The 25,419-nt window shown below is 41.3% G+C and overlaps 1 protein-coding gene across 7 annotated transcripts in view; it reads left to right on the top strand.

Moving 5' to 3' along the window:
* Positions 1-25,419, top strand: part of MYO3B (myosin IIIB) — a 475,983-nt gene that overhangs the window by 62,491 nt on the left and 388,073 nt on the right. For 3 of the 7 annotated variants that reach the window (XM_045033929.1, XM_045033933.1, XM_045033932.1), the window contains 2 exons: positions 24,147-24,330; positions 25,053-25,187. In XM_045033929.1, coding sequence (XP_044889864.1) covers positions 24,184-24,330; positions 25,053-25,187 — 282 coding nt within the window. In that variant the 5' untranslated portion in view covers positions 24,147-24,183. Of the gene's footprint in view, positions 1-5,251; positions 5,372-6,673; positions 7,118-24,146; positions 24,331-25,052; positions 25,188-25,419 lie in introns of those variants that run through there. The other 4 variants (XR_006583268.1, XM_011285321.4, XM_045033931.1 and 1 more) reach the window with 4 other exon arrangements.

Below are 25,419 nucleotides of genomic sequence, written 5' to 3' on the forward strand. Positions count from 1 at the left end.
AGACACAGAGAATGCACCCAGTTTTTGTTTGAATTACGAAATGCTTTACAGCTTGGTAAGCAACTGTGCCTTTCTGATCATTAGAAAAATTTTCCTTTTCTCTGGATATATGAAGTCCCATGCCAGGGCACTTGTGTTTCAGCTCCCTCTGGTCTCCTTGGTTGGGTGACTTGGGGCAGTGTGCAACCTCCTCAACCACACTTAGCAACCATGGTGAGATCATCCCCACGTTATAATCTAGTTGGGGGAAACAGCACAGCACATCTATTCTGTATTCAGTTCTTATGAGTTACTTCTAATGGGTGCATTGCTAATTCAGTTTAGATCAAATCAGTAGAACTAGGATATTTTCATTCTTAACAACTCTTGTGAGGAAACCACCATATGGCTGTTTGCAAACTGTTTTGTCTTGTCAAGTTTGTTTTTAAATATTCAAAGTGCTTATGAATTTTACAAGCCTTGCATACAAAAGGGAGGTTGCTAAATCTCATCCATTCATTTAGGAAACATGTTTTAAGAACTGTTGCCAGGCACTGGGAGAACAGCAGTTGATGGTAAACAAGACAGCCACCATTTCTGCCCACACAGAGAAATAGTCTGGTGGGGAAATGTGGTAAAATAGAAACACTCCAGATCCTGAAAGAGTCTTGTTGTTTGCTAATATTAGGGACTTAGTGAGCAGGAGGAGTTGGGGCAAGATGGTTGCCAAGAAAAACCTTCCCATTTGAAAAAAAGAACAGGTGTGGGACTGTGGGTGTGCAGATGTGCGGACCATGGTATTTAGGTTTTCTATTCTGACTTTGAGAGGAAGAGAAGCTGAAGGCTTCCCTGGGAAGAAGTTGGATGGGCAGTTAGAGAATGCCAGGGGTACTTAGGAGAATTAAGAAGGCTAATGAGTTGGTCTTTCTGAGATGACATAAGCAGGTGGTTGAGACTTCAGGGGCCAAAGCATTGTGAGAGCCGTGTGCGAGCGTGCAACCTGGACTATTCTGAAATCGAAGTAAGAAAAAGAAATATCTATGGCTGTCTTTTGCTTAGAAAAAGAACAAGAGATTGAAAAAAACTTCATTTAGTGCAAGAAATATTATTTTTTTTAACATTTATTTATTTTTGAGAGACAGAGTGAGAGCACAAGTTGGGGAGGGGCAGAGGGTGGGGGGTTCACAGAATCCAAAACTGGCTCGAGGCTCTGAGCTGTCATCACAGAGCCTGACGTGGGGCTTGAACTCATGGATCACGAGATCATGACCTGAGCCAAAGTCTGACACTTAACTGAACCACCCAGTTGCCCCCAAATATTCTTTTTTTTAATGTTTATTTTATTATTTTTGAGACAGAGAGAGACAGAGCATGAATGGGGGAGGGGCAGAGAGAGAGGGAGACACAGAATCGGAAGCAGGCTCCAGGCTCTGAGCCATCAGCCCAGAGCCCGACGCGGGGCTCGAACTCATGGACCACAAGATCGTGACCTGAGCCGAAGTCAGACGCTTAACCGACTGAGCCACCCAGGCGCCCCGAAAATATTCTTAATATATTTAAGTATTTCTATTTATTTTGATCATTCTCTAGTCTATGCCATTATGTTTCCCCCAAAATTTATGCATAAACCTTGAAAATATTCAAAATCCTTTGACCCCACAATTATACATCCAGGACTTTAACCTAAAATCATCAGGTATGTATACAAGAATGTACATTACCTGGAATTTGTTAGAAATGCACATTCTGAGGCTCTTCTGAACCACAACTAATGCCAGAGACTCTGGGTTCGGGGCCTAGAAACCTGTGTTTTCCAAGTGTTGCCAGGGATTCTGATGCAATCTGATGTTGGAGAACAGTTATGATACCCCAATTTTTCTGCACATTAGCCTCATCTGGGAATTTTTTAAAACTGCTGGTGCTCTGAGCAACACTCTAGTGTAGTCCCACTCTCTAATGGTGGGACCCAGGAATCAGTATTTTAAAATCTCCCACGTGATTCCAATGTGCAACCAAGTTAAAGAACCCACCACCTCATGGGCTGGATTAGCTCTCTTTTTCTAGGCCTCCTGTGCTATCTTGTATTTCTCTTCTGTAACACTCATGAGCACAAGGAATCTGCTTTATGTCACAAGGACCTGCTATACCTGGCACCACTGACTGGTGACAGAATGAATCCAACTGCGCTTTGATTAGAGGGTGTGTTAGAAGGATTAACTTAAAAATACTAATACCAAAGGATTTCAACATGGTGTTATCCAAAATATAATTGGGGCAATCTCATATTAGTTCATGATGAAGGAAGATGGTCCTTTACATAGATGGAGGTTTAAAAGTGTAGGAACAACCCCCCAGAATCACCCTTCACCCAGGTACATGAGCCACATCAAAATCACAGTCCTCAGTCTTTGTCTCTTTTCTTTCAGCCATTCTTTCTCTCATGTTTTTTCAGACACAGGTGGACTCTGTGTGTGTGTGTGTGTGTGTGTGTGTGTGTGTGTGTGTGTATTACAAAACAGGTGAACTCCAAGTCACCAAATGTTTAAAATCTCAAGTCGAACACATTATTTGTCATTTTTCAGTGGCTGTTCCACTCCGGACAGACTTAATACCCAGAGGTCCTATTGCCTTTTACCATCAAGATCTATTTTTTAAAAAAGTACCAGCTGATGACTTTGGTTACGTTTTCATTTGACTTAGAATGTCATTTGGAATTGAGGGATAAGATCCATGAAATGAAAATATGGATATTAAAATAGAGCAGAAAATGGATTATTTAGTCCTGCAAAAAATGCATCTGTTTAGAGTAAAACGTAATAGAATGTTCTTTGGAAAAATTATCCAGGGGAAGAAACCCAAAAAGTAGCTTTTTTACCCTTGCTTTGCAATTCTTTCTTTGGCCTGGCATTCCATAAATAGATGGAGGAGACTAAAAGGTTAATCTGTAGTAATTCATTTTAAAATGTTATAATATGCTTTGCTAGTTTTGAAATATTTCTGCTATGTAAAGAATTTAAAAATAAAAGTATTTATTTTTGATGTTCTTGCCTTCTCAAGGTATTTTTACTGGAGGTGTGTGTACCCTTGTGTATACACATGGGCACATATGAATGAACATGATGACATTCTTGTTATTTCTAGGTCTCTGGAAAAATAAATCTGATATATAAATGTTTAAAGTATATTAGTTGCCTCTGTTATATAAATAAATCACATTCATTCTTCCATCCTTCATCCAATTAGTCATTTCTTTCAACATTACGTAGCCATATACCAGGCACTATGGTAGGCCTGAGGTATGTGACCTAAAAGGCCTGGTCCCTATCCTTGTATTGCTGACTGTGTAGTGACGTCAACACCTGCAAAAATCATCTACAACATTCTTTTGCTTCTGGGATTTTGAGTCATTGCTGACTTGATGTGTGTATGTCTTATTTTTGATACCATATTATTATGGATACTGTTATTATTATTATCTTGATACCATTATTATATATTATTTTTATTGAAAAATTTTTCTTATTTTTAATGTTTATTAATTTTAGAGACAGAGAGACCAAGTGTAAGCAGGGGAGGGGCAGAGAGAGAGGGAGACACATAATCTGAAGCAGGCTCCAGGCTCCGAGCTGTCAGCACAGAGCCAGCCACGGGGCTCAAACCATGAACTGTGAGATCAAGACCTGAGCTGAAGTCGGACGCTTAACTGACTGAGCCACTCAGGTGCCCCTATAATATGTTGTTTTTGATACCATTTTTTCCTGCCACTCTTAGATGAACTTTCTAAGCAAGCTATCTTCCCATCTTATTTCAGAACAATTGGACATTCCAGAATCAGTTGGTGATTCTATAGTAACACAAACTGTGTGTTCTGCAAAATGTCTCCTTGGAGAGAACAAATGTTACACTATATAATTCATGGGTTTAAAACCTTCATAGTGCCTTAGGATTTACCTCCATTAAAAGAGCAGCTCAAGGAAATTTAAAATTAATAGATGCTATCTGGTTTGCCTATTGTTATTTTTGAGGCCCGTTACAGAAGAGAAATTATGCAAATGGCTGTCAGGCTGCTGCTACTGCACTCACACTGGGAATGCATTATAATTTGTTTCTCAGAAACACTTATCTGGAGCAGATTGAGCTCTCAGCCATTTTCAGGGCCATGTCCCTTCCTGCAGATGCTCCACTTTGAACCAATAAGTACTGTTAGAGGGTTGAGGTAGGAGGTGGGGAGGTGGGGAAGGAAGAGAGGAAAAATTACTAGGAAGGGTCCATAATTCCATAATCTGGGTCAGAGGCAAATTCCTGGTAAAGATGTTTTAGCCAGTCCTCCTGAGCAGGCTGTCAATGACCTTTGAGACTATATCCTGCTGACATTCTATATCCTCAGTCCAACTATATGATGCTATAATTATAGAAGATGCTGTATGTGAACATCTATTATGTGCACTGTGGGTGATACAAGAACACAGAACACATTATCCTTATTCTTAAAATTCTTAATGACAGTAAATGGAAATACAAAAGGTTGCAATGAATAGCAGAGGTGGGGTCTTCATTCTCTAAACCATGCTCTTATATCTGCATATCTGAGTGCTGTTGTTGGCAGATTTCCTTCCTGCCTGTCTACACTAATCCTTTTCACTTCTTCCTCAGAACCATACCTAAATTTGCCTACTCCAGGAAGCACTCCCCCTGGAGTCTTCCAGAAAAGAAGCTCCCTGCAGGCAGGTGGGCCCTGCCTTCCAGTTCCTAGCTCCTCCTCTGTCCTCTTAGCCTGGTGCTCTGCACACAGGGCATGCAGGGCATGCTCCTGAATGCTGTTGAAAGTCACTTTTCTTTCCTTGGGAATTCAAGTCAGAAACTCATGGGTGCATCCCCTGGGTGCTTCTGCCACTTACAAAAGTGAACCTGCTACAGGCTTTCTTAGTCCTTGACTTAGAAGAAGATGGGTAGTTTGATTGTGCCATGTCTGAAACGAAGGGGCAATGCAACCTAAGAATTGGGGGAATATAAAATTAGAGCTATTACATGATGTGCACATGGGGCCCGGGATTCTGCTGCTTCTGCTGTTTTGATTCTGCTGCTTGTGCTGGTGGGAGACACTAAATAGATTAGGTTCGCCACCAATTAGCATCATGTTAATCTTGGCTAGCAGGGAAGCAAAGCCACCAAGGATTTGGTAGATTTATCAGTCCCTCCCCCAATAGCTGCCTGAGGCTAACACCACTTGGAACCTGGGTCAGAAAATAGTCCTCTGCTGACGATGTGTCATACATTCTGGTCCATGTGCTCCTCAAAGGCACCATTTTCTGGGCATGAAGTGTTCTGCAGCTTTTTGGAAGAGTAAGAATGCAATCTCGGATAAGCCGGATTCAGAAAATAGGTCATCCGTGTGAGTTGGCAATTATTTTCCTTCCAGCTTTCTTTTCTGTGCTTGGTTTAGATCGCTTTTCTGCAAAGGGCAGGCGCAGCTGCCTTGACTGGTGTGCAATAGAGGTGGGTGACTACAGCCACTCTAGCCTCAGGCCCTTGTGAGGCACCACCCAGATTCCTAGGTCCCCATGGCTAGCATCTGCCTTTTGTTGGGGCTGTTAAAGTCCCATTAAAGGAGTGAAAAAATACCCTCCTCAAGTATTGACTTTTCACACACACACACACACACACACACACACACAGCTTAGTTCATAGCCACTTGATTTGCCACCTGCAGTTTATAATAGAATGGGACGTGTGGGATTATAAACCACTTTATTCTGCACAGAACTTCTCAGCTTGAGGCCAAATTGAAGGGCATTAGTCATCAGTAATTTGCAGTTATTTTTAATGTATTTCACTCAGAGAGGTTTAAGGCAGCTAACGCTAAGATAAATTTCCCCATGCTTTGGTGAGGAAGTGAAAAATCTGATCATTTAGTTAATCGTTTGTCATAGCTGTGGTTATGTATTGTTCCTAAGTGAGTGCAACGTCCTGACTGATTTGTGATTTGGTAACATGACAATCTGAATGATATTAGATAAATTCAATTATGCCACGATTCTTCCCTCTCTCCCCAATATTTGTATAGGTTTAAGGTTTAAAATTCATATTAGAGAAGGGAACCTAGAGATGAACTCCGAGATCGTGGGAATTACCAAGGGAGCCCTGGCCAATGCCAGTTCCTGCCCCGCCCCAAGATTCAGTGTCAGCAGCCTTGGGTTTGAGCAAGTACCCTGAGTGGTGCGTGGAGCAAACTTTGAGAAACAGTGATTAATTCAACCACCTCATTCTTCAGATGAGGAGGGAAGAACAAAGAACTGAAGAGATTTAAGATTTTGCCCAGGGGCCCCTGGGTGGCTCAGTCAATTAGGCCACCGACTCTTGATTTTGGCTCAGGTCACAATTTTGAGGTTAGTGAGATCGTGCCCTGAGTCAGGCTCTGTGCTGACAGCCTGGAGCCTGCTTGGATTCTCTCTCCCTTTCTCCCTGCCCCTCCCCCACGTGCACAAACACTCTCTCTAAATAAATAAATTAAATAAACTTAAGAAAAAAATATTTTGCCCAGATCCCAGATATATAAGGTCTCCTGCTTTCCAGTTCAGTGCACGCCTCACCAGCCAAGACAGAAAACCCTTGCTTCCCCAGCTCTGGAATTAGCGTAGCACTGCGTGGTTCTCAGCCCCTTCCGCAGTAGCAGAGATCCCGTTCCCTTCACTGGCACGTGCAGGGGGGAGGGAGACCTTCCGGTGAGCATTGCCGCTGCTTCCTGGCCTCCGGGTCGTCCTCGTGGGAGGCCTCCTGTAGGGTCCCTCCCTGCTCCCTCGCTCCAGCAGGGCCACCTGCCCAGTTGGAGGTCCAAGAGATTTAACAGCTCAGAAGGACACACACCAACTTTTTACTTTTTTTTTTTTTTTCCTGCGGCTTGTGACTCCCTAGGAAGGGCCCCGCTCTGCCCAGGGGCCCCTCACAAAGCTCACCTCCTTCCTCAGGCAGCGCGTCCTCACTCCTGTCCCAACCGCAACTTTTGTACCCCTGCTGGCGACGCCTCGGGGAACCCCAGCCCAATCCCGCACGCTCAGCCAGCCTCTTCGGGCTCCGTCGTGAGCATGGTGGTTCCAGAAGTTTCCTCGAAGGCCGAGGTACGCCAGCGGAGCCTTTAAAGGTGGGAAGGAGCTGGAGAATGTTTCCCACCCGGGAATAGCAAGGTGCCTTAGGTGGGAAGGAACGCGGAGCACTGGGCCGGCTGCAAGATGGCAGGTTGCGGGCGAGAGACGAGCAGAAGGTGTGGCCCCAAAGGGAGAGGGGCCTTTCTCGCCAGGGTGGGAGGAGACTGGATCCTGTTCTAGTTGCAATGGCATTTTATGCAACTTTGAAAAAAGAGCCCTCTCGTAGCTGTGTGGAAAGCAGACTGTGGGGGGCAGGGGGCAGAACTGAGTCCGGGGACAGGAGGGGAGCCCGGGGCTGTGCGCCAGGGGAGACGAGAGTGGCCTGGACACCTGGAGGAGGTGGCGGGGCTGCAGGGAGCGCCCTGGTGGAGGTGCCTGGCCGGGTGATGAGCGGTCAGTTTTCTCATTTGCCCAAAAGGCTCTGTGGGGGCCTGCGGTGGCCCTGGTGGTAGTGGTGATGGTTGTGGCAGATATCCAGATTCAGGAATTTATTTTTAGAGTAGAGCTGACAGGACTTACTGATTATCCACAAGGAGTGCTAATTGATTACTTACATCACATGTGAAATAATTGGAACTTGTTAGGAAAAGAAATCTTGTAAATCTGAAAGATTTTCTTCCCATCCATACATAGCCTTAAAATGATCAAATCATATAGTTTTCCATTTTGATCCACGATCTAGCTTGTTGACTGTCTTAATCAGTTTGGGCGATTACAACAGTATATCATAGACTGGGTGGCATAGACAACAGAAATTTATTTCTCATCGTTCTGAAGGCTGGGAAATCCAGATGGGGGTTCCAGAACAGCTGAGAGTCCAGGCCCTGGTCTGCTTTGTCCTCACATGGTGGCGATAGGGCAATCATCTCTCTAGTGTCTCTTTTTATAAGGGTATGAATGCCATTCATGAAGTCTCCACCCTCATGACCTAATCACTTCCCAAAGCCCTCACCTTGGAATACCGTCGTACTGGGGGTTAGGGCTTCAACGTAGGAATTTTGGGATCATACCAATAGGTGAAAAGGTCTTATTTACCTGCCTAAAAATAGATTTCATTTTTGGAAGCAATCCTACTTTACAAAAACCGTGAGTAGCTGAAAAAGCATTAATAAATAGAACACGTTCTGTAAAATCCTTGTGTTTACTGAGAAAAATAACTTCATTTTTCTCTGGTGAAATCCTATGCTTGAAGGTGAAAAGTCATTACTTATACCCCATGGATTAAATCAATTGTAAATAAACAAATAGATACAAAAGTAGTATCTATAGCAATTAGTGCTTAGAAGAAATAAACAGGATTATCTGAGAGAGAATAATAGGGGAAATTACATGGGGTGTTTTTAAGTCATCTCTACCATTGTTTCTCAAAGTGGGTGTGGAGTTGAGTGGAAAACGTTAAAATTACTTGAAAGTCCTTGATAAAAATACAGATTCCTCCACCCACTATTGACTCAGAATTCCTGGGGAGTGGGCCCAGAGTCTGCATTTTAAATAAGTTGCTGAGGGATTTTTTATGAGTGTTGCTGGGTCCTCCCAAACTGTCCCAACCGTGGTTCCCAATTTAAGTCCTCCATTTTCCAGTCTCTCCTTTTGCTTCATCTGCCTGGCAAGCCTTCTGAGCATCTGTGTGTCCAGCTCCAGCTTCCCCTTGAAAGCCCAAGTCAGATGCCATCCCCAAATCCTCCTGGCTGGGTGGACCGTCTCCCTCCCAATGTTAGTTGTAGTTAGTCTGTAGTCTACAATCTATAGTGTATACTTACTGCTGTGTAGTGATTTGTGTTTAAGCTGTATCCTTTCACTGTGTGAACCATATGCCCACTTGGGTCAGGACTGAGTCTGATTCATTATAAAGTCTTTCAGTGGCTTGCAAAGAGTGGGTGCTTGGTATACACTTTGTGGAATGTCTGGCTAAGCTCAAGCCTCACTCTCTGGACTGTGGACTTCTGCCACTTGACCATGTTCTAAATGTCCCAATCATAGCAGGTCAACGTTGTGCTGAGATTGGACAGCCAGTTTTGTGTTCAAGTTCATCTTCTAAAATGAAGGTAACGCTGAAGAGTGATGAGGGAGAATGCAGTGATTTCTAGCCAGCTGTTGTGGATGCACCCTGGCAGCTTGTTTTAGAAAGGCTCCCAGTTGCAATATAATTGAATGAGGGCTCCCCACAACTGATGTATTCAACAAGACATCATAGGTTAGGTGGAAAGAGGCTTCCCCAGCGCTTTGTTCTGAAAAAACCAATCCGTTGTGATCATACCTTCTGGAGATCCTTTTTTGTTGCAATAGCTTTGCTCTTAAGGGATCTTCAAGTGGCACCTCTTTCAGTCTACTATCTGTGTAGCCACCGAAGTAACCTGTTAAAACATGTCAGATCGTGCCCTTCCTGCTCAGATGCCACAAATGGCTTTTGATCTCAGTCTAAGTAAAAGCCAGGTCCTTACCTTACAGGGGCTGATAAAGACCTACGTGATTTATCTGCTTCTCCCTCACCCCATATCTCTCTGACTCCACCACCTACTTCTCTCCCTTCTCTTCTCTTATTCCAGTGTAGCCTGCAACTGGCTTCTCACTATTCCTTGAATATGCTAAGTAAACTCCTGCCTCAGGGCCTTTGTACTTACTGTATCCTCTGTCTGTAATAGTTGCCCCCCAGAGTTTTACTCTTCCATCTTTTTCCTGTCATTTCTCAAATGTATCCTGCTCAGTGAGTCTTCCTTGGTCTTGTTACCACCCTGCCTGTCACCCACTCTGAGTTTCTGGTCACCTTTCCTACTTTATTTTTCTCATAGCGATTGATTACTACCTATCATCTGTATATTATACTTATTTATTTTGTTGATTGTCTCTCTCCCCCTCCTAGAATATAAGCTCCATGAAGGCATTGTTTGGGTCTGGTTTTTTTTTTTAATGTTTTTATTTATTTTTGAGAGACAGAGAGAGACAGAGCACTAGTGGGGGAGGGGCAGAGAGAGAGGGACCCACAGAATCTGAAGCAAGCTTCAGGCTCTGAGCTGTCAGTACAGAATCCTACCCAGGGCTTGAACCCATGAACCGTGAGATCATGACCTGAGCCGAAGTCAGACGCTTAACTGACTGAGCCACCCAGGTGCCCTGTGGTTGGTTTTGATCATTGTCGTATCTTCAACACCTAGAAACATGCCAGACACATAGCAGATGCTCATTAAACATTTCTTAAATCAATGAGGCAGAGTGGGGTAAAAAAAAAAAAAAATTAAATCCTGGCTTCTAGCTTAGCTTCCTTAATCTTTCCATGCATCAGCTTTCTTATCTGTAAAATAGAAATAGTAATAGTTACTTCCTCATGGAGGTGTGGCATGTGGTATAATGTCCAACATCCAGTATTTACTCAGCAAATTCCCTATGATAGATACGGTTTTACAATGTTAGGAAAAGGGTATCTAGTGGTGATATTCCTCTTTTCCAGTTAGCAGATTTTTCCACGATGTAATAATGAATAATGTATTTTGTGCTTCCTATTTGTTGAGACTACCACACAACTTTAAGAGGTGAGTGCTTTCATTATTTCCATTTTATGGATGAAGAGACAGAGGCACAGAAGGGTGAGCAACTCTCCCCTTGCCGGTATAGCCAGTAAGTGTAAAAGCTGGGATTTGATGAAATTCAGGACTAGAGACCATATTCTTTACCTTATTTTTCATTGCTTCTCAGTATGTACATGAGTGGAAAAGGGAAGAAAAGGAGTGGTTGTCGGTTGACTTATCTCCTCCATAGGAGCATGAGAGAGGTTCAAAGATAGATGGTGTTGGGTGTTCTTCTCACCTCTTTGGTGGAAGTAATTCTTTTGCTTCAGCCAGATCTTGTCAGGGCTCATTAATTCCCTCTCCAGCTGCCCATGGTCCCTTTGTCGTGCCTTCAATTAATCCTTACCTGGAAGCCGTGCCAGGGGACGTCTTTGGTTGTCACAATAGAAGGGGTAAACAGTCTTTCCCACAATCCACACTCCACTAATCCAAGGCATGCACTTTCTTCAGGGGTCAGCTGAAGTCATTGCTTTGAGACTGCAAAATACAGCCTTCCATATTTAACTATACTCAATCTCTTCTTTTGTTTCACAAATGTCTGTTGAGCTGATATAAATGTAGAGACGCATATGAATTAGTCTCTCTGCCTTGCTTGGGACCTCATTTGGGATCTGAGGTTTATTCACAGACCGACACCACAAGGCAGCTTATCATATATGAGTACTATAGAGTTTCAAAGGAAAAGGAGCTGCCTATTTGTGGAGGGATAAATGAACATGAGCTGGCTCTTGACGAGCTGGTAGGACTCCTGATTAATGGATATGGTGGGATGAGCATTCCTGATGGTAGAAATCATTCAGACAAAATTACAGAGGTGCAGACATCCAAGGATGGTTTGGGAAATGGTGAGGGGTTTAGTTGAAATTCATCATAAGCTTGATACAGGGAAATAAGAGGAATTTTTAAATTTATTTTTTAGAGAGAGAGCATGTGAGTGGGGGAGAGGGGCAGATGGAGAGACAGGATCCCAGGCAGGCTCCATGCTCAGCACAGAGCCCGATGCAGGGCTGAATCCCAGGACCCTAGGATTGTGACTTGAGCCGAAATCAACAGTTGGACACTCAGCTGACTGAGCCACTCCGGTGCCCCTGAAAAGAGTTTTAAGATAGGATTGGAAGGCTGCATTTAGGTTGTGGAGGTCTTAAATATGTGACTGAAGAATTTGGACTTTAATTTAGCAATAGGAGGCCATCACAGGTTACTTTTTTAAGTAAGGTTGTGACATGAATGAATCAATGGTTGTGTGTGTTTATTTGCAATTATATTTACAGTTAACAGTGTTGTAGTATGTAGTCAAGTGTTGTAGTATTTTTCTTTATTTTTTTTCATTTCCTTACTGTTCTATGAAACTACAATGGTTTTTTAATTAAGAAAACCTCACTGGTTCTTAAAGTTCTGATTTTTAAAAAAAAAATTTTTTTTTTCAACGTTTATTTATTTTTGGGACAGAGAGAGACAGAGCATGAACGGGGAAGGGGCAGAGAGAGAGGGAGACACAGAATCGGAAACAGGCTCCAGGCTTCGAGCCATCAGCCCAGAGCCCGACGCGGGGCTCGAACTCCCGGACCGCGAGATCGTGACCTGGCTGAAGTCGGACGCTCAACCGACTGTGCCACCCAGGCGCCCCAAAGTTCTGATTTTTAATCTTGTATTCGACAAGCATTTATTGAACACTTCTTATACGATGGACATTTGCCTACGAGGCAGAAAAAAATTAGGAAGGCATGACACGTGTTCTCTAGGAGCCCACTGGTGGAAAAGACCAACATGTGAACAGTGAATGTCAGGCAATGTGGAAACTGCTAGAAAAGAGTAGGTGATACATAAAGGAAAGGTCACCTCTAATGGGAAGATTAGGGAAAGCCTCCTAGAAGAGATGACATCCAAGCTGTGCTTGAATGTATTCTTTGTAGCCATGTGTAGATGTGTTCTGTTTGTTAAGCCAGTTCCTAAAAATGGGCCTAGTCTCTTACCAGCCTTTACCATTGTGTCACACACTTGCTTATATGATAGTTTGGAATTATATTCTAGTTTGTTCAAGCTTATATGATGTGTCTTTTCTTATTTTATGTGTCTCTGGGTGTTTATTATATTTAATATTTATGCAAATTCCCTCTGAGCTTCCACTGTTTACTTTTCTGATTGCTTTTTAAAAGCTATTCTCTAGTTTAAAAACATTCTTCTGAGATTGGTAGTTCATACAGGGTATAACACTTAGACAAGTTATTCTGAATAACATACTCAGAAATGGAAATCTTAATCATAAATTTTCTCACAAGTATAAAATGTTGCTGGACAAGTTTCTATTTAAATCATACTCGCTAGGCTTGGCTGACTGCAGGAGTTCACAGGGTACATGCTTCAGATTGCTTCATTTTCAGCAAGGTAAGGCTGCACCTCCACTATAAAATAATGCAAGATATTCAAAAAGGGTACAGGCCAGGCTTCTTTGGGGTTCTTAGGAATTAAAACCAGTTTATGCGGGAGTTAGATTGGCTTGTGAGAAGAGAGAGCTTCTTAGAAGAATGTAGTAAGAAATTTCATGGATGTCCAAGGACAGACAAAGCTTAGCAGACCTCAGAGGGCCTGGGTGTAGAATTGGTAGGGAACCCACTTACCAGTCCTCTTTTAAGCATGGTCCTTTTGGTTTCTTTCTTCTCTGCTTTTTTGGTTTCTTTCTTCTCTACTTTCTTCTTCTTCTCAAGATGGGTTTCTACTGCTTCACATGATTTCTGTTCTCCCACGATCTCAGCAGGCATCTGGGCCAGAATAATCTCCTTGTAGGGATCTCTTATTTGTTAAAAAAAAATTATTTAGTTTTTAAAATAAAATAACATATGCACTAGCTAAAAAATAGCGAGTAGTATAGAAAGGTATAAATTTTCTCAAAATTATATTAATCTCTCCCCTTCCTGATAGCTCTTCCTAAAGTGTAAGAGTTTCTTTTGTAGTTTTCTGGAAAATACAAACATAAAGATACACCCATATATAGATACACACACATAAACATACACATAAAGTAGCTGTAAGTATAAACACTTTTATTTACAGAAAAGTTACCATCTTTACATACTGTTCAGTGCTTTTTAAAAAACATAATTGTTTATTTTGTTATTCTTTCCATGTTAATTGACACAAAACTCATTTCCTTCCTTTTAAATGATTATATGTGGTTATATGGTATTTCATTTTATGTAATTATTATGATTTATTGCATAGTCTCTTCATAATGATGGACCTTACAGTTGTGTCTGGTTCTACTAGGAACAGTGCTACAATGAACATCCTTGCATATTTATCTATTAGAAGTTTCATAGAGTTTTAGCTCTTTCATTTGTTTTATGATCAATTAAAGTTAATTTTTGTATGTGAGAGGAAAAGATGGAGAAACCTCTTTTCTTTCTGTATATGGCTATACAATTGTTTCAGCACTGTTTGTTGAAAAGCTTTCCTTTCTGATAATATAGAAGTATGATTGATTTTAAAATACTGACTTTGTATCTTGTATTTTTAATAAACTCACTAATTCGTTCTACTAGCTTTATGTAAATGCCATCGTATTTTTTAGATAGATGAACATGTCATCTGCACATAAAGTCTATTTGCTTCTTCCTTTCTAATCTCCAATCTGGATGCTTTTAATTTCTTTTTCTTGCCTTATTGCACTGGCTCCCCCACAATGTTGAATAGAACTAGGGAGAGCAGACATCCTTGCCTTGTTCCTGATCTTAAGGTGAAAGCATTCAGTTTTTTACAGTTCAGTGTGATGTTAACTCTAGGGTTTTTATAAATGCCTTTATCAAGTTGAAGAAATACCCTTATATTTCTAGTTTGCTGAGCATTAAATAAAATCCTGAATGGATATTGAAGTTTTTAAGTGCTTGTTCTGTATCTGTTGAGGTGATCACATGGTTTTTCTTTTTTAGTCTGTTCATATGATGTGTCTAAGTGTTCTTCTCTGACTGAAATGAAATGTAAAATTAAAAAGTACTTGAAAAGAAGTTTTATGTTGGATTGTACTCTGATCTGTATCTGTTGGGTTAACCATATTGATTGCATTATATATATTTCTTATTATTTTGTCTTCTTGTTTTGTTATGGGTGGCAGTGTCTGTTACTATTACTGTGTTTTGTTGGTTTCTCCTAGAGGTTTAAGTTTTTATGAATTTTGACACTTTGTTTTTGGTGGTGAAAGATTTTATAACATGTGTAAGCACATTATTGATTTAAACTCTGGTGATTCTAATAATGTGCAGAACATTTCCTAGTGCATAGTAATTGCTCAATTATTATTACTGAACGTACAAATAACCCTTTATGTTCTTTAATAGTTTTTCCCTTGAATTTGCTCTTTTCTGATATTAGCATTATGATTTTTTTTCTTTTTTCTTACCATTTGACTGGTTTATCTTTGATATCCTTTTTACTTTTAACCTTTCTGAATTATAAAGAGTCTAATTGAGAGTTTATTTTAGATGTGGATCTCTACAGATTTGGTTTGTTCTTCATTGAGAAATCTTATATTTATTTATTATAGGATGCATGCTTCTTAATTTACATTATATTTTCTGTTTTTAATGACTCCCCCATCCCTACCCCAACCCCATCTCTTTCCCCATGGATTGTCTTTTCTTTGTATGTTTTTTTTATGTGTCAGAAGAAGTAAATGTACTTTTTATGATAATGTCAGAGATTTATAGTCTATTTTTTGGTATTTTAGACTTCTTTTATACATTGACATAGGGGTTTTAAACTCTGTTTATCAATTTATCAATTATCTGTTGACTACTGAGATGGGTAAGAAAATTAACACATACACTTTCTCCTTATTTTTGCTAATCTTGGTTAACTTTATAATTTCAAGTAGTATCCTTAAGTATCAATTTCTTGCTTTACCATCTTTAGAAAGTAAAGAAATGTGAGGAAATTCTACCATTATTTTTCCCTCTACCTCCCCCCATACTGTTGAATTTGGTTTATTATTAGTTTTTATTGTTGAAATGTATAACATTCTCGGTGTGAAGTAAATGTACATCATACTGTTGTTTAACCTTATTTCTAAATGTAAATAGGTTCAGACCTATCGGACTTTTTACTAGAGCTCCACGTTTATCTCTTGGTTTGCTGGATTTGGCATTCAAGTCATTTTTTTTTTTTTAAGTGGGACTCACGGAGTCACTGAGCTGTTGCATGTCTGAAAATGTCTGTTGTCTTTATACTTGAACGACAAATTGGCTAAATATAAAAATATTTGTTCACACTTTTTTCTCCTTCAGAACTTTGTACATATAGGTTACATATATTCTCATACTGAGTATTGAGTGGAGGGGAACCTAAGCTTTTGTTCTGTTGCTTTTTCTTTGTTTTGTGGTGTGTGTGTGTGTGTGTGTGTGTGTGTGTGTCTATATTGGTTCTGTGTACCTGAAAGATTCTCTCTCTGCTGTGATATTCAGTAGCTTTATCAGGAAATGTCTGTCTCTCTGAGACTTGTTCACCTTGTTCTCTGATGTAGGGGCACTCGCACTGGGCATTAGGTGCAATCATGGTTGATGGATATTGATTTTGCTCTTCTTTCTGAAATATTGTTTAAAGTGCTGTGCTAGGGTCATCCCACCTGGCAGGAGCCATCTTTTCTGCATATCTTTAGAAATGTAATTTGTTTTAGAATAGAACCTGGTTACTTCTTCTACTTCCTTTTAATGACCCACATAGCCTAGTTTTGAGTAATTATAGAATACTTTCTTAATAAATTCTTATTGAATATATAAGTGAATGAGCCTTGACTCATTTCCCTGCTGCTAATTCTCCCCCTCTGACTATTTCTTTCTAAATTGGGAGTGTTGCTGAGGTTTTTCAGAATTTTGTCTGTTCACCGTCTCCCAAATCCACCACACCTCTAGGAAAAGAGAGCATGGTTAAGAACAGCAGTTGACTGTGGGATCTCCCATCTCTCACTCTCCCTGAATTCTATTTTTCACATATTATGGCATGACATTGTGTCATTTCTTTTGTTTAATCGCTGCTAGCGTATCTTTGCTGGATTTCAACATTTTGTTGTTAACATCGTTCATTCACTTAGTTTTACAGAAAGTTGTTACCTGACTTCACTGTTCCACCTTACCCCAGAAGTCTTAAGGGTTTTCTAAACAGGTTTAGAACCTCAAAAGCAGAATTGAGTTTGTTATTTTTACTTATATTTGTTGTAGAACCTAATCTAGGGCTTGCATACAATTAGCATTTAAAAACTCCATACAGAATACACAGTGATAAATTTTATGGTAATTTTGTCTAATCTATGACCTGTTGTTGAAAGAAAGGGAGATGGTGTACAATCACCTTGGAATCACCAGGTCTAGTTTTTTTGATTAATCCAAATTAATCCGAAGAATTGACAGGCAAAGCACAAAGAAAGAAAGAGCAGTAGGACAGGGAAGAAAAAGCCACACTTCAGAATGAGGATGTTTAGTGCTCACTTCAACCCTGGAAGAATTGAGCTCATCTGTTTGTTTTTGACCCCATGTCGATGTCAGCTCTTAGAGCCTCTGAAAAGACACAGGTGAATGAACAGGGAATTTTCCAAGAGCATTTTCCTCCCTTGGATTAGTATTTTTTTTTCCTTCTTCACTAAACACATCCGTTTTAAGGGCACCAGGTGAGATTTGTGGCATGGATTCTCTTTCTTGCCAAAGTCAAAGCTCACCATGGACTATTCTTCATTTTTCTTCCAGGCCCTTCACCAGTGGCATAGGGACTGCCCACCCAGCTGGTTAGTGTGTGTTTCTCTCTTCTTTTATGTGACTCTGCGTTTGTAGCCTTGGGCAGATTCAGCTCCATGCCATCGGGCAGTTTCTCATGGACAAGATGAAAAAGATTATAGATCTTTGTGGTGATGAGTCTTTTTGTTCATTTCAGTGTCTGTAAATTGATGTTCTTTTTCTTTTCTTCCTTCAAGAAGAAAGAACAGGAGTTGGATGGACAGAGGAAGGTCACTTGCCTTCTTCTGCCTATTGATTTTCCTGTGCTGTTCAGCAGTTCACTAGTTCCTCCTAACTATAGTTCTGTGTTTAGTGGCAGTTTGGGCTGGGACATCAGCCACAGAGGGGCATTGCCTGTGCCTCAGTCAGCTAGAGGTGGATTGGGAAGGTGACTTTCTGACAGTATGAATGTGGGTGCTTTAGAATCAAATGCTGGTGTGTATTTTTGTTGGTTAAAAATTTACTGTTTCTTGCATGAGTAAAGTGCTAGCCTTCATGAGACTTTGAGACTTTAGAATATCATGGAGAGCAGTGGTGGAGAAACTCTTTAGGGAGGTAGGTTTGACCAAGTGTATAAATTCCAGAATGTACACTGACATACATTAGTTACACTGAATTTTAAAAACTTTTTATTATGGGGGGCACACTTGGTTGAGTGTCTGACTCTTGATTTTGGCTCAGGTCATTGATCTCACGATTCGGTTCATGGGATGGAGCCCTGTGTCAGGCTCTGCACTGAGGGTACATCGTAGCCTGCTTGGGATTCTCTCTCTTCCTCTCTGCCCCTCCCCTGCTCACACGCTCTCTCTCTTTCAAAATAAATAAACATTAAAAAAATAAAAATAAATAAAAACTTTTTATTATGGAAATTGGAAAACATACAAAAGTAAACAGAATATAATCGTGAACCCCCATGTATTCAGCTTTAGTAATTATCCCTCATGGCCAACGTTGTGTCATGTAAATGCCCCTTCTTATTTTTTCCTCATATTGTTGCACCTGTAAATATTTCATTGTGTATTGCTAAAAGATAAGGAACTGTTTAAAAAATATAACCACAAATACAATTATCACACCTAAAACAAAATTAACAATGCTTCCTTAATATCATCAAATAATTAATCAGTGATCTGAATATCTGATAAATGTTATATATTTTTTTGTGTGTGAATCCACACTTTACTTCACATTTGGTATGTATTTTAAGCCTCTTTTAACCCTAAGGTTATCCTTCTCAATTTATTTTTATTTGCAACTTAATGTTTGAAGAAATTGGATCATTTGTCTGGGAGAGTTTCTTGGAGAGATTTAGGGTCTGGATTTTGCTTACTGTACATGGATGGTATTGTCTAACATGTTGCTCTGCCCTTCTTATTGAAATACAGTCGACACACAATGTTACATTGGTTTCAGGGGTACAACATAGCGATTCAACAGTTCTGTGTGTTATGATGTGGTTGCCCTGTCCCTTTTTATTCCTGTAAATTGGTAATCTGGAAGATCAGGTTTGGGTTTAATTTTTTTGGAAATACCATTTCTTAGGTAGTGGGATGTTCTTCCATCAGGAAGCCTAATGACTGACTTTGTGTGTGTGTGTGTGTGTGTGTGTGTGTATGTGTGTGTGTGTGAGTGACACTAGAAATCTATGGAATCATGTTTGACAAAACCTAACTATGGAATATTCTGTGGCTTATTTTTTAAAACCATGTTCTCTGCTGATGATTGAAACTAGAACTCCTAAGGAAGTCTTTAGACATTCAATCCTGATAAGATAAAGCAGCAGCTGTGCTATTAGTTTACAGCCATATGTGAAACTCCTCACCACAGTGTGATGTGTAACCTGGGCAAGCCACCCCTCTCTTGTCGGAGCAGGGATCTGGAACTGAGCTGGCGGTGTGAGATCTGCCCCCGTTGTTGGCAACAGGCAGAGGTCATGTTTGGTCCATTTGTACTTACCAACAGAAAGAATATTCTCAACCACCAAAAAGAGACATAGCTTCTGCTCTCCAGGAGTTTGCCTTCACAAAACAAAACAGGACAAGAAAAAGACAATTATTCTTAGCTTCCGAGGGATTGTGTTACCACAAGGATAGAGTCTCTTACTAAATCAACCAATTCCCCGGTCTGTCTGTCTGTCTGTCTGTCTCTCTCTCTCTCTCTCTCTCTTATCAGCATAAATAATGAGAAGTTTGGCTGTTTCCTAGATAATTGGCTAATGATTTGTGACAAAGATAGGAAAATATTGCTTTGATACTGTGTAACCCCCTTTCACTCAATGAGGATATCTTTCCCAGGTGATGTCCTCTTTGCCTTGCTAATAGCTATTCCTGATATTGGAAGGATGTGGGTGCCACAGTAATACAGGGCAGCAGAATCTTGCTCTGAGAGAGTAGTGACTTTGATAAGAAATCCATTTGTGGTATCGACTTACATAATACGACTACATGCAAAAACAAAAAGTGTTCATCAGGTCTCATTTTAGAGCAGCTGCACACATAGACACGTCCAGGCCGATAGCACTTCTGATTGGCTTGTAAACTGCTCAGGCGCACCCTATCCTAACAAATGTATCACTTTTTTGTGCCAAGACAGATTAGTCCTGTCTGTCTTTCAGAGAGGGTAGTAGCCTGTATAACCTGAGGTTGGTAGACTCCTGAGGGGTTACCCCTTCATTTCAAGTCCACATAAATTCCAGGGATTGTGGGAGGCCCAGGTGCCTCCGTGGGGACTTTGGAGGTTCTGCAGAGTCCTGAGGTCTCAGGTTCATCCCTTCATCCTGGCTCTTTTTCCGTCAGTCCTGACTATTTCCATGAGGTCCAGCTCTGTCATGCCCCAAACAGACATTGGCAGAAGTGCAGTGTCCCCTCAGGATTAACATTCTGACCAGGAGCAGCTTTTTGGTTCTCAGAGGGTTATTCCAGCTGCCTCCCCAGAGCAGATTATTAACCACGTTTATGGAGCTGTATAAACAGCCACTGTTTGGGCTGACTGTTTAATCAATTGTCAGAGAGTTGATAGAGTCGGGTATTGATTTTAAAGAGAGAAGGACTGGCAACCTTATTATTCTGTTGCACTTTTATTTAACCTTGTCTGTGGATGCCCAGATAGACATGGTGGGCATGGCAGTGGAACCTGGTCTTCCTCAACTCACTTGTCATTGGTGCTAACTGTAGATGAGTCTCTCCATGTGAGTTGTTTTTGTTCTAGGGGGTGGGGGGCAAGGAGTGCAGATTGCTGTCTGTTAGGTCTGTGGGCATTTGGCTTCCATACGATTGGGAGTATTTCCACCACAGAACTTTTGAATATTTGGTGCAGTTGGTCAGACAGGATCATTGTTAATTAGCTGACTCCCTTTCTTCTATTCTGTGGAACAAAGATCACAGGATCAGGCGTAGGGAGGCCCACATTGCCGTTCCTACGTTGCTAGTAAGTAGTCGTGACACCAATCTGGGTTTTATTTTCTTCATCTGCAAAACAAAAGTGTATTAGTTTGCTAAGACTGCCATAACATAGTTCCCCAGAGTGGGTGGCTTAAACAACAGAAATGTATTTCCTCCCAGTCCTGGAGTCTGGAAGTCTGAGATCAAGGTACTGGCAGGGTTGACTCTTTCTGAGGTCTCTCTCCTTGGCTTGTACATGACCCACCTTCCCTGTGTCTTCACATGATCTTCTCTCTGTGTATGTGTGCGTCCTAATCTCTTACAAGGATACCGGTCATATTGGTTTAGGGCTCTGCATATGACCTCATGTTCCCCTAATTACCTCTGTAAAGGCTCCGTCTCTGAATATAGTCATGTCTGGAGGTACTGGAGGTTCAGACTTCAACGTATGAATTTGGGGGAATACAATCTAGCACATACCAGAGGGGAAGGGAGGATGGGGTGGGGGTGCTTAAACAATGACCTTCTGATAATGCTCTGAGGAGGCCTCAGAGACTAGGGTACAGGCTATCTCAGTGTGCCTAGTTCTGAGAGGTTTCCCAGGACACAAGATTTTTAGTGCTGAAGCTGAGGCAGTCCTAGGTGAACCAGGATGGTTAGTTACCCTCCATGTCTCCCATACGGGGCACAGGGTTCCCCAGCCTGCCTCAGCCAGACCTGGGCTGCTTCTTTCCGCTTAAACACCAGCATTCTAAGTGTTTGAATTTAACAAAAGGGTTTGTGGCCAAAAATCATTAGAAAACCACTTGATTCAATGGCCTTCAGGGTCCTCTCCCACTGCCACATTCTGTAATTTAATTTCTTTTGCACACACCAAATTCCAGCCATTTTTCTGAAACTGTTAACTGATTGGAGTAAAACTAATTTGGTTCTCGTTAGTTCATGGCTAAAAGTGAAATAAAAGAGAAAACTGTTGAGCCTTGCCTATTCTGAACCAGAACTAGGTGCTCTGCTTTTATGATGCCAGATGCCCTCTTTGGGCTCTCATTATGCTCACTTGACTCTGCTATCATCTTTTTTTTTTTTAATTTTTTTTAATGTTTATTCATTTTTGAGAGAGAGACAGAGTGTGAGTGGGGGGAGGGTCAGAGAGAGAGGGAGACACAGAATCCAAAGCAGGCTCCAGGTTCTGAGCTGTCAGCACAGAGCCCAATGCAGGGCCCAAACTCATAAGCCACGAGATCATGACCTGAGCTGAAGTCGGACGCCCAACCAACTGAGCCACCCAGGTGCCCCGACTCTGCTATCATCTCTCAATCCTTCTTGCAACTCTGTGAAGACGTTGTATCACCAGTCACAGCAGCCCCATGATGCCAATGAAGAAACTGAGGTGCAGAGACATGAGTAGCCAGTTCACGTCTCAGGGCTGGTCAGGGAAGGAAGGGCCAGGATCATGCAGACAGTTTGACTTGAGCACTACTCTGTCAGGACACCGAGCCTAGCTGTGAGTGTCCCTGCTGGCGGGGGAACGGGGACTGCCCTGGCAAGTGTAAAGTAATTCCATTTAGGCTGATGGGCTAGATTCTTCTCTCCGGGAAACACATCTCTCCCCTCCTCACAACTCTCCCAAACCTGTCTGGCCTCGACCAGTAACCCTGGCTAGTCCAACGTTTTGCTGTTGTAGAAGCCAGGCCTGGAACAGTTCTCAAGGTGTTGAGAGGTTTTAGTGATCTCACAATAAGGCGCACTGAAACACACAGTGACATAGTTATTTTCTTGCTAATTCTTTTCAGGTCTTCTGATGACGTTAAAGGAAAACCTTGTGCTTGTCTTTAATTCCTTTCCAGCATTTGATGAGCTATCTCCCTTTTTTAGAAAGAAAGAGCACGGGGTAGGAGAATCTGGCTGAACTTTTGAATAGCTCTTTATTATTTCTAGCATAATTATCGTTTTGTGGTTAATTTCAATATATGGCAAATGATACTGGTTTTGCATTTAGGGTAGAGATAAAAGTGCCTTTAAAAGATATTTACTAATATGAAAAAGCAAGTAATTTAAACATATTTAGTAAATAATAGCATAGGTAATGTACAGATGGCAAAAATAGTGAAGCATGTGGTGAAAAAGATTGATTTTGTTAAACACTGGGCAGGAGGAAAGGCTGGAGTTTATTCAAAACTTGAAACTAACCGATGAAAGGCAGGAGTTATTTGACCAGCCAGTCTTTTGGGGTCAGTGCCTCAGCCCAGGGTAAATACTGCCTGGGCTCTTGAGGTACTGATTGTAGGCTCCTTTGAAGCATGGTGTGCCTGCCAGGTGAACTCTGGAAAGACAGTTTCTTTCCAGCATCAACCCCACAGTCACTGGGATTTTATTTTGTTTTGGTAATGGTTTTCAGTATCTTTGAAATGCCCCCATCAGAAAGGTTAGGGATAAAAACTGGATTCTTGTGGCAGGTCAGAAAGCTGCACCTTGAGAGGACGCAGTATCGAAAATGATTAGAATTAGAAGTGCAGATTGGAATGCCCAAGATGAGGCAGAAGTGCTCAGCCTGGGTAGCTACCAGGCCCCTGTGTGGGGATTGGATGTCATGACTTTTGCTGTTGGAGTCTGGCCCCTCTGCTGGGATTAGAAGCAGGCAGGTTTGGGACCCTTCATCAAGGAGCAACCGAACTTAAAGAGGATCAGTCTTAGGGACTTTATTTGCCTGTCAAGCTGTTGGTACTTAACTCCATAGGACTGTGTTCTTACTAAATAGGCAAAGTGAGTTTGCAGCTCCTGGTTAACTACTCAGTGTGATTCCCACACAGGGCTATTGCTGTATGGATGGAGTCTGAGCTTGGCTAATCCTTGCAGAACCCAAGACCTGGGCAGCAATGCTGGACTTTGACTGATGCCTGGTAGGGGCACCAGATCCTCCTTCCTAGCAGCCTACACTTTGCACATGGAGGTTGGAGACTGGTGTCCAGTGACCATCAACAACGAGGTCTGGTCGTAGTTATAGAACCTGAGCACAAAGATCTTAGTCCTTTAGCTTTCAGACACTTCCCCTAGAGGTAGCCTAAAATGAGAACTGTCCAGTCATGACCAGTTGTCCTCTTTGGCCCTCTTGCTTCTTCCTGTAGTGCTTATAGAATCTCCTCTTTTAGAATCATGTTGCCCACTCCTCCACCTTCTACCACCATTACTTAAGAAAGCTTCAAATACCCTTTGTTTTTTTTAAAAAAAAATCTACTTAAAATAAAAGGGGAAAATAAAAAGAAAAAAATACCTTAAGATTGCTAGTTAAGAAGTGCAACAGCACATAACTTTTTTTCTCCCCACCAGGAAACATCTGTATGGATTGTTTCATTACAACCCCACGATGCTTGGACTTGAATCGCTTCCAGATCCCACTGATACCTGGGAAATTATAGAGACCATAGGTAAAGGCACCTATGGCAAGGTCTACAAGGTAACTAACAAGAGAGATGGGAGCCTGGCTGCAGTAAAAGTTTTGGATCCAATCAGTGTAAGTAATGGTAGTAAATTGCAACCACAATATAGTGTTTTATGCACATTGAGCATTCGGCTTCTTTTCCTGGTTCTAGGGATGATTTTCATGAAACCTGGCATGAAATCTCAGAATGAGTCATGATTTGTCAGCTCATCTGCATGAAGGGACTCCATTTGGAGTTAAAAATCTCCTTGAATTTCTGTTTCTTGTCCATTTTACTGTTGTTTTAGTTTTGATCCTCTGAGTTCATCAGTAGTTATTTTCTTGGAAAGAGTAATGTATTTCACTCCTTTCTACAGAAGCTAGTCTCCTTGTAAGCTACAAAGATCTAGATTTGTGGTATTCATTCATCTTAGCCTGGCATCTTCTTCCAGAGCACTGAACACCGAGGTTATAATGCTGGGAGCTGTCTTGCGCAGTGAGGTTATAGGTGTTCTATCCTGGGTTGGGTCCCTTCAAGCTACTTCTCCTTAACTGCTTTGAAAATTCAGACATTTAAAAATAAAAATAGATATTTATAGTAGTATTATTGAAGAAGAAAAGATATAATAAAGACATTTTATTGTTGTAATAATTAGAATGTTTTAATTGGGATCTGAATGTCCATTGTTAAGTATTTTCAAGATACAGTAATGATGACATTAAAAATATACAATATGCTTTATTAAGTGATATCATGCCTGTACCCACCCTGACACATTAGACTTAATCTGGCATGTATTTTTTACCCTGTGCAGGATATGGATGAAGAGATTGAGGCAGAATACAACATTTTGCGGTTTCTTCCTAATCATCCCAACGTTGTAAAGTTTTATGGGATGTTTTACAAACCGGATCACTGTGTGGGAGGACAGCTGTGGCTGGTCCTGGAGGTAAGAGTCTCCCGTTGGGTAACCATCCATTTAACAGAGCACCAGGGACAAGCAGATGCAATGTTGCTTAAATAGTGTAAGATACACATGTGAGGAGTTGGTCCCTCCTGTGTGTCATAAGTACCTTACCAGATGTGGCGTTCTCCTCCAGAGTTCTTATAGGTAGGCTGTGTGCTGAAAATGTTCATGTTTCTCTGCTTCATGTTAACAATCTTTTCTTCTCCTACCGAGT

Source organism: Felis catus, chromosome C1 (assembly GCF_018350175.1).
Source record: "Felis catus isolate Fca126 chromosome C1, F.catus_Fca126_mat1.0, whole genome shotgun sequence".
In the NCBI taxonomy this organism is placed as follows: Eukaryota; Metazoa; Chordata; class Mammalia; order Carnivora; family Felidae; genus Felis; species Felis catus.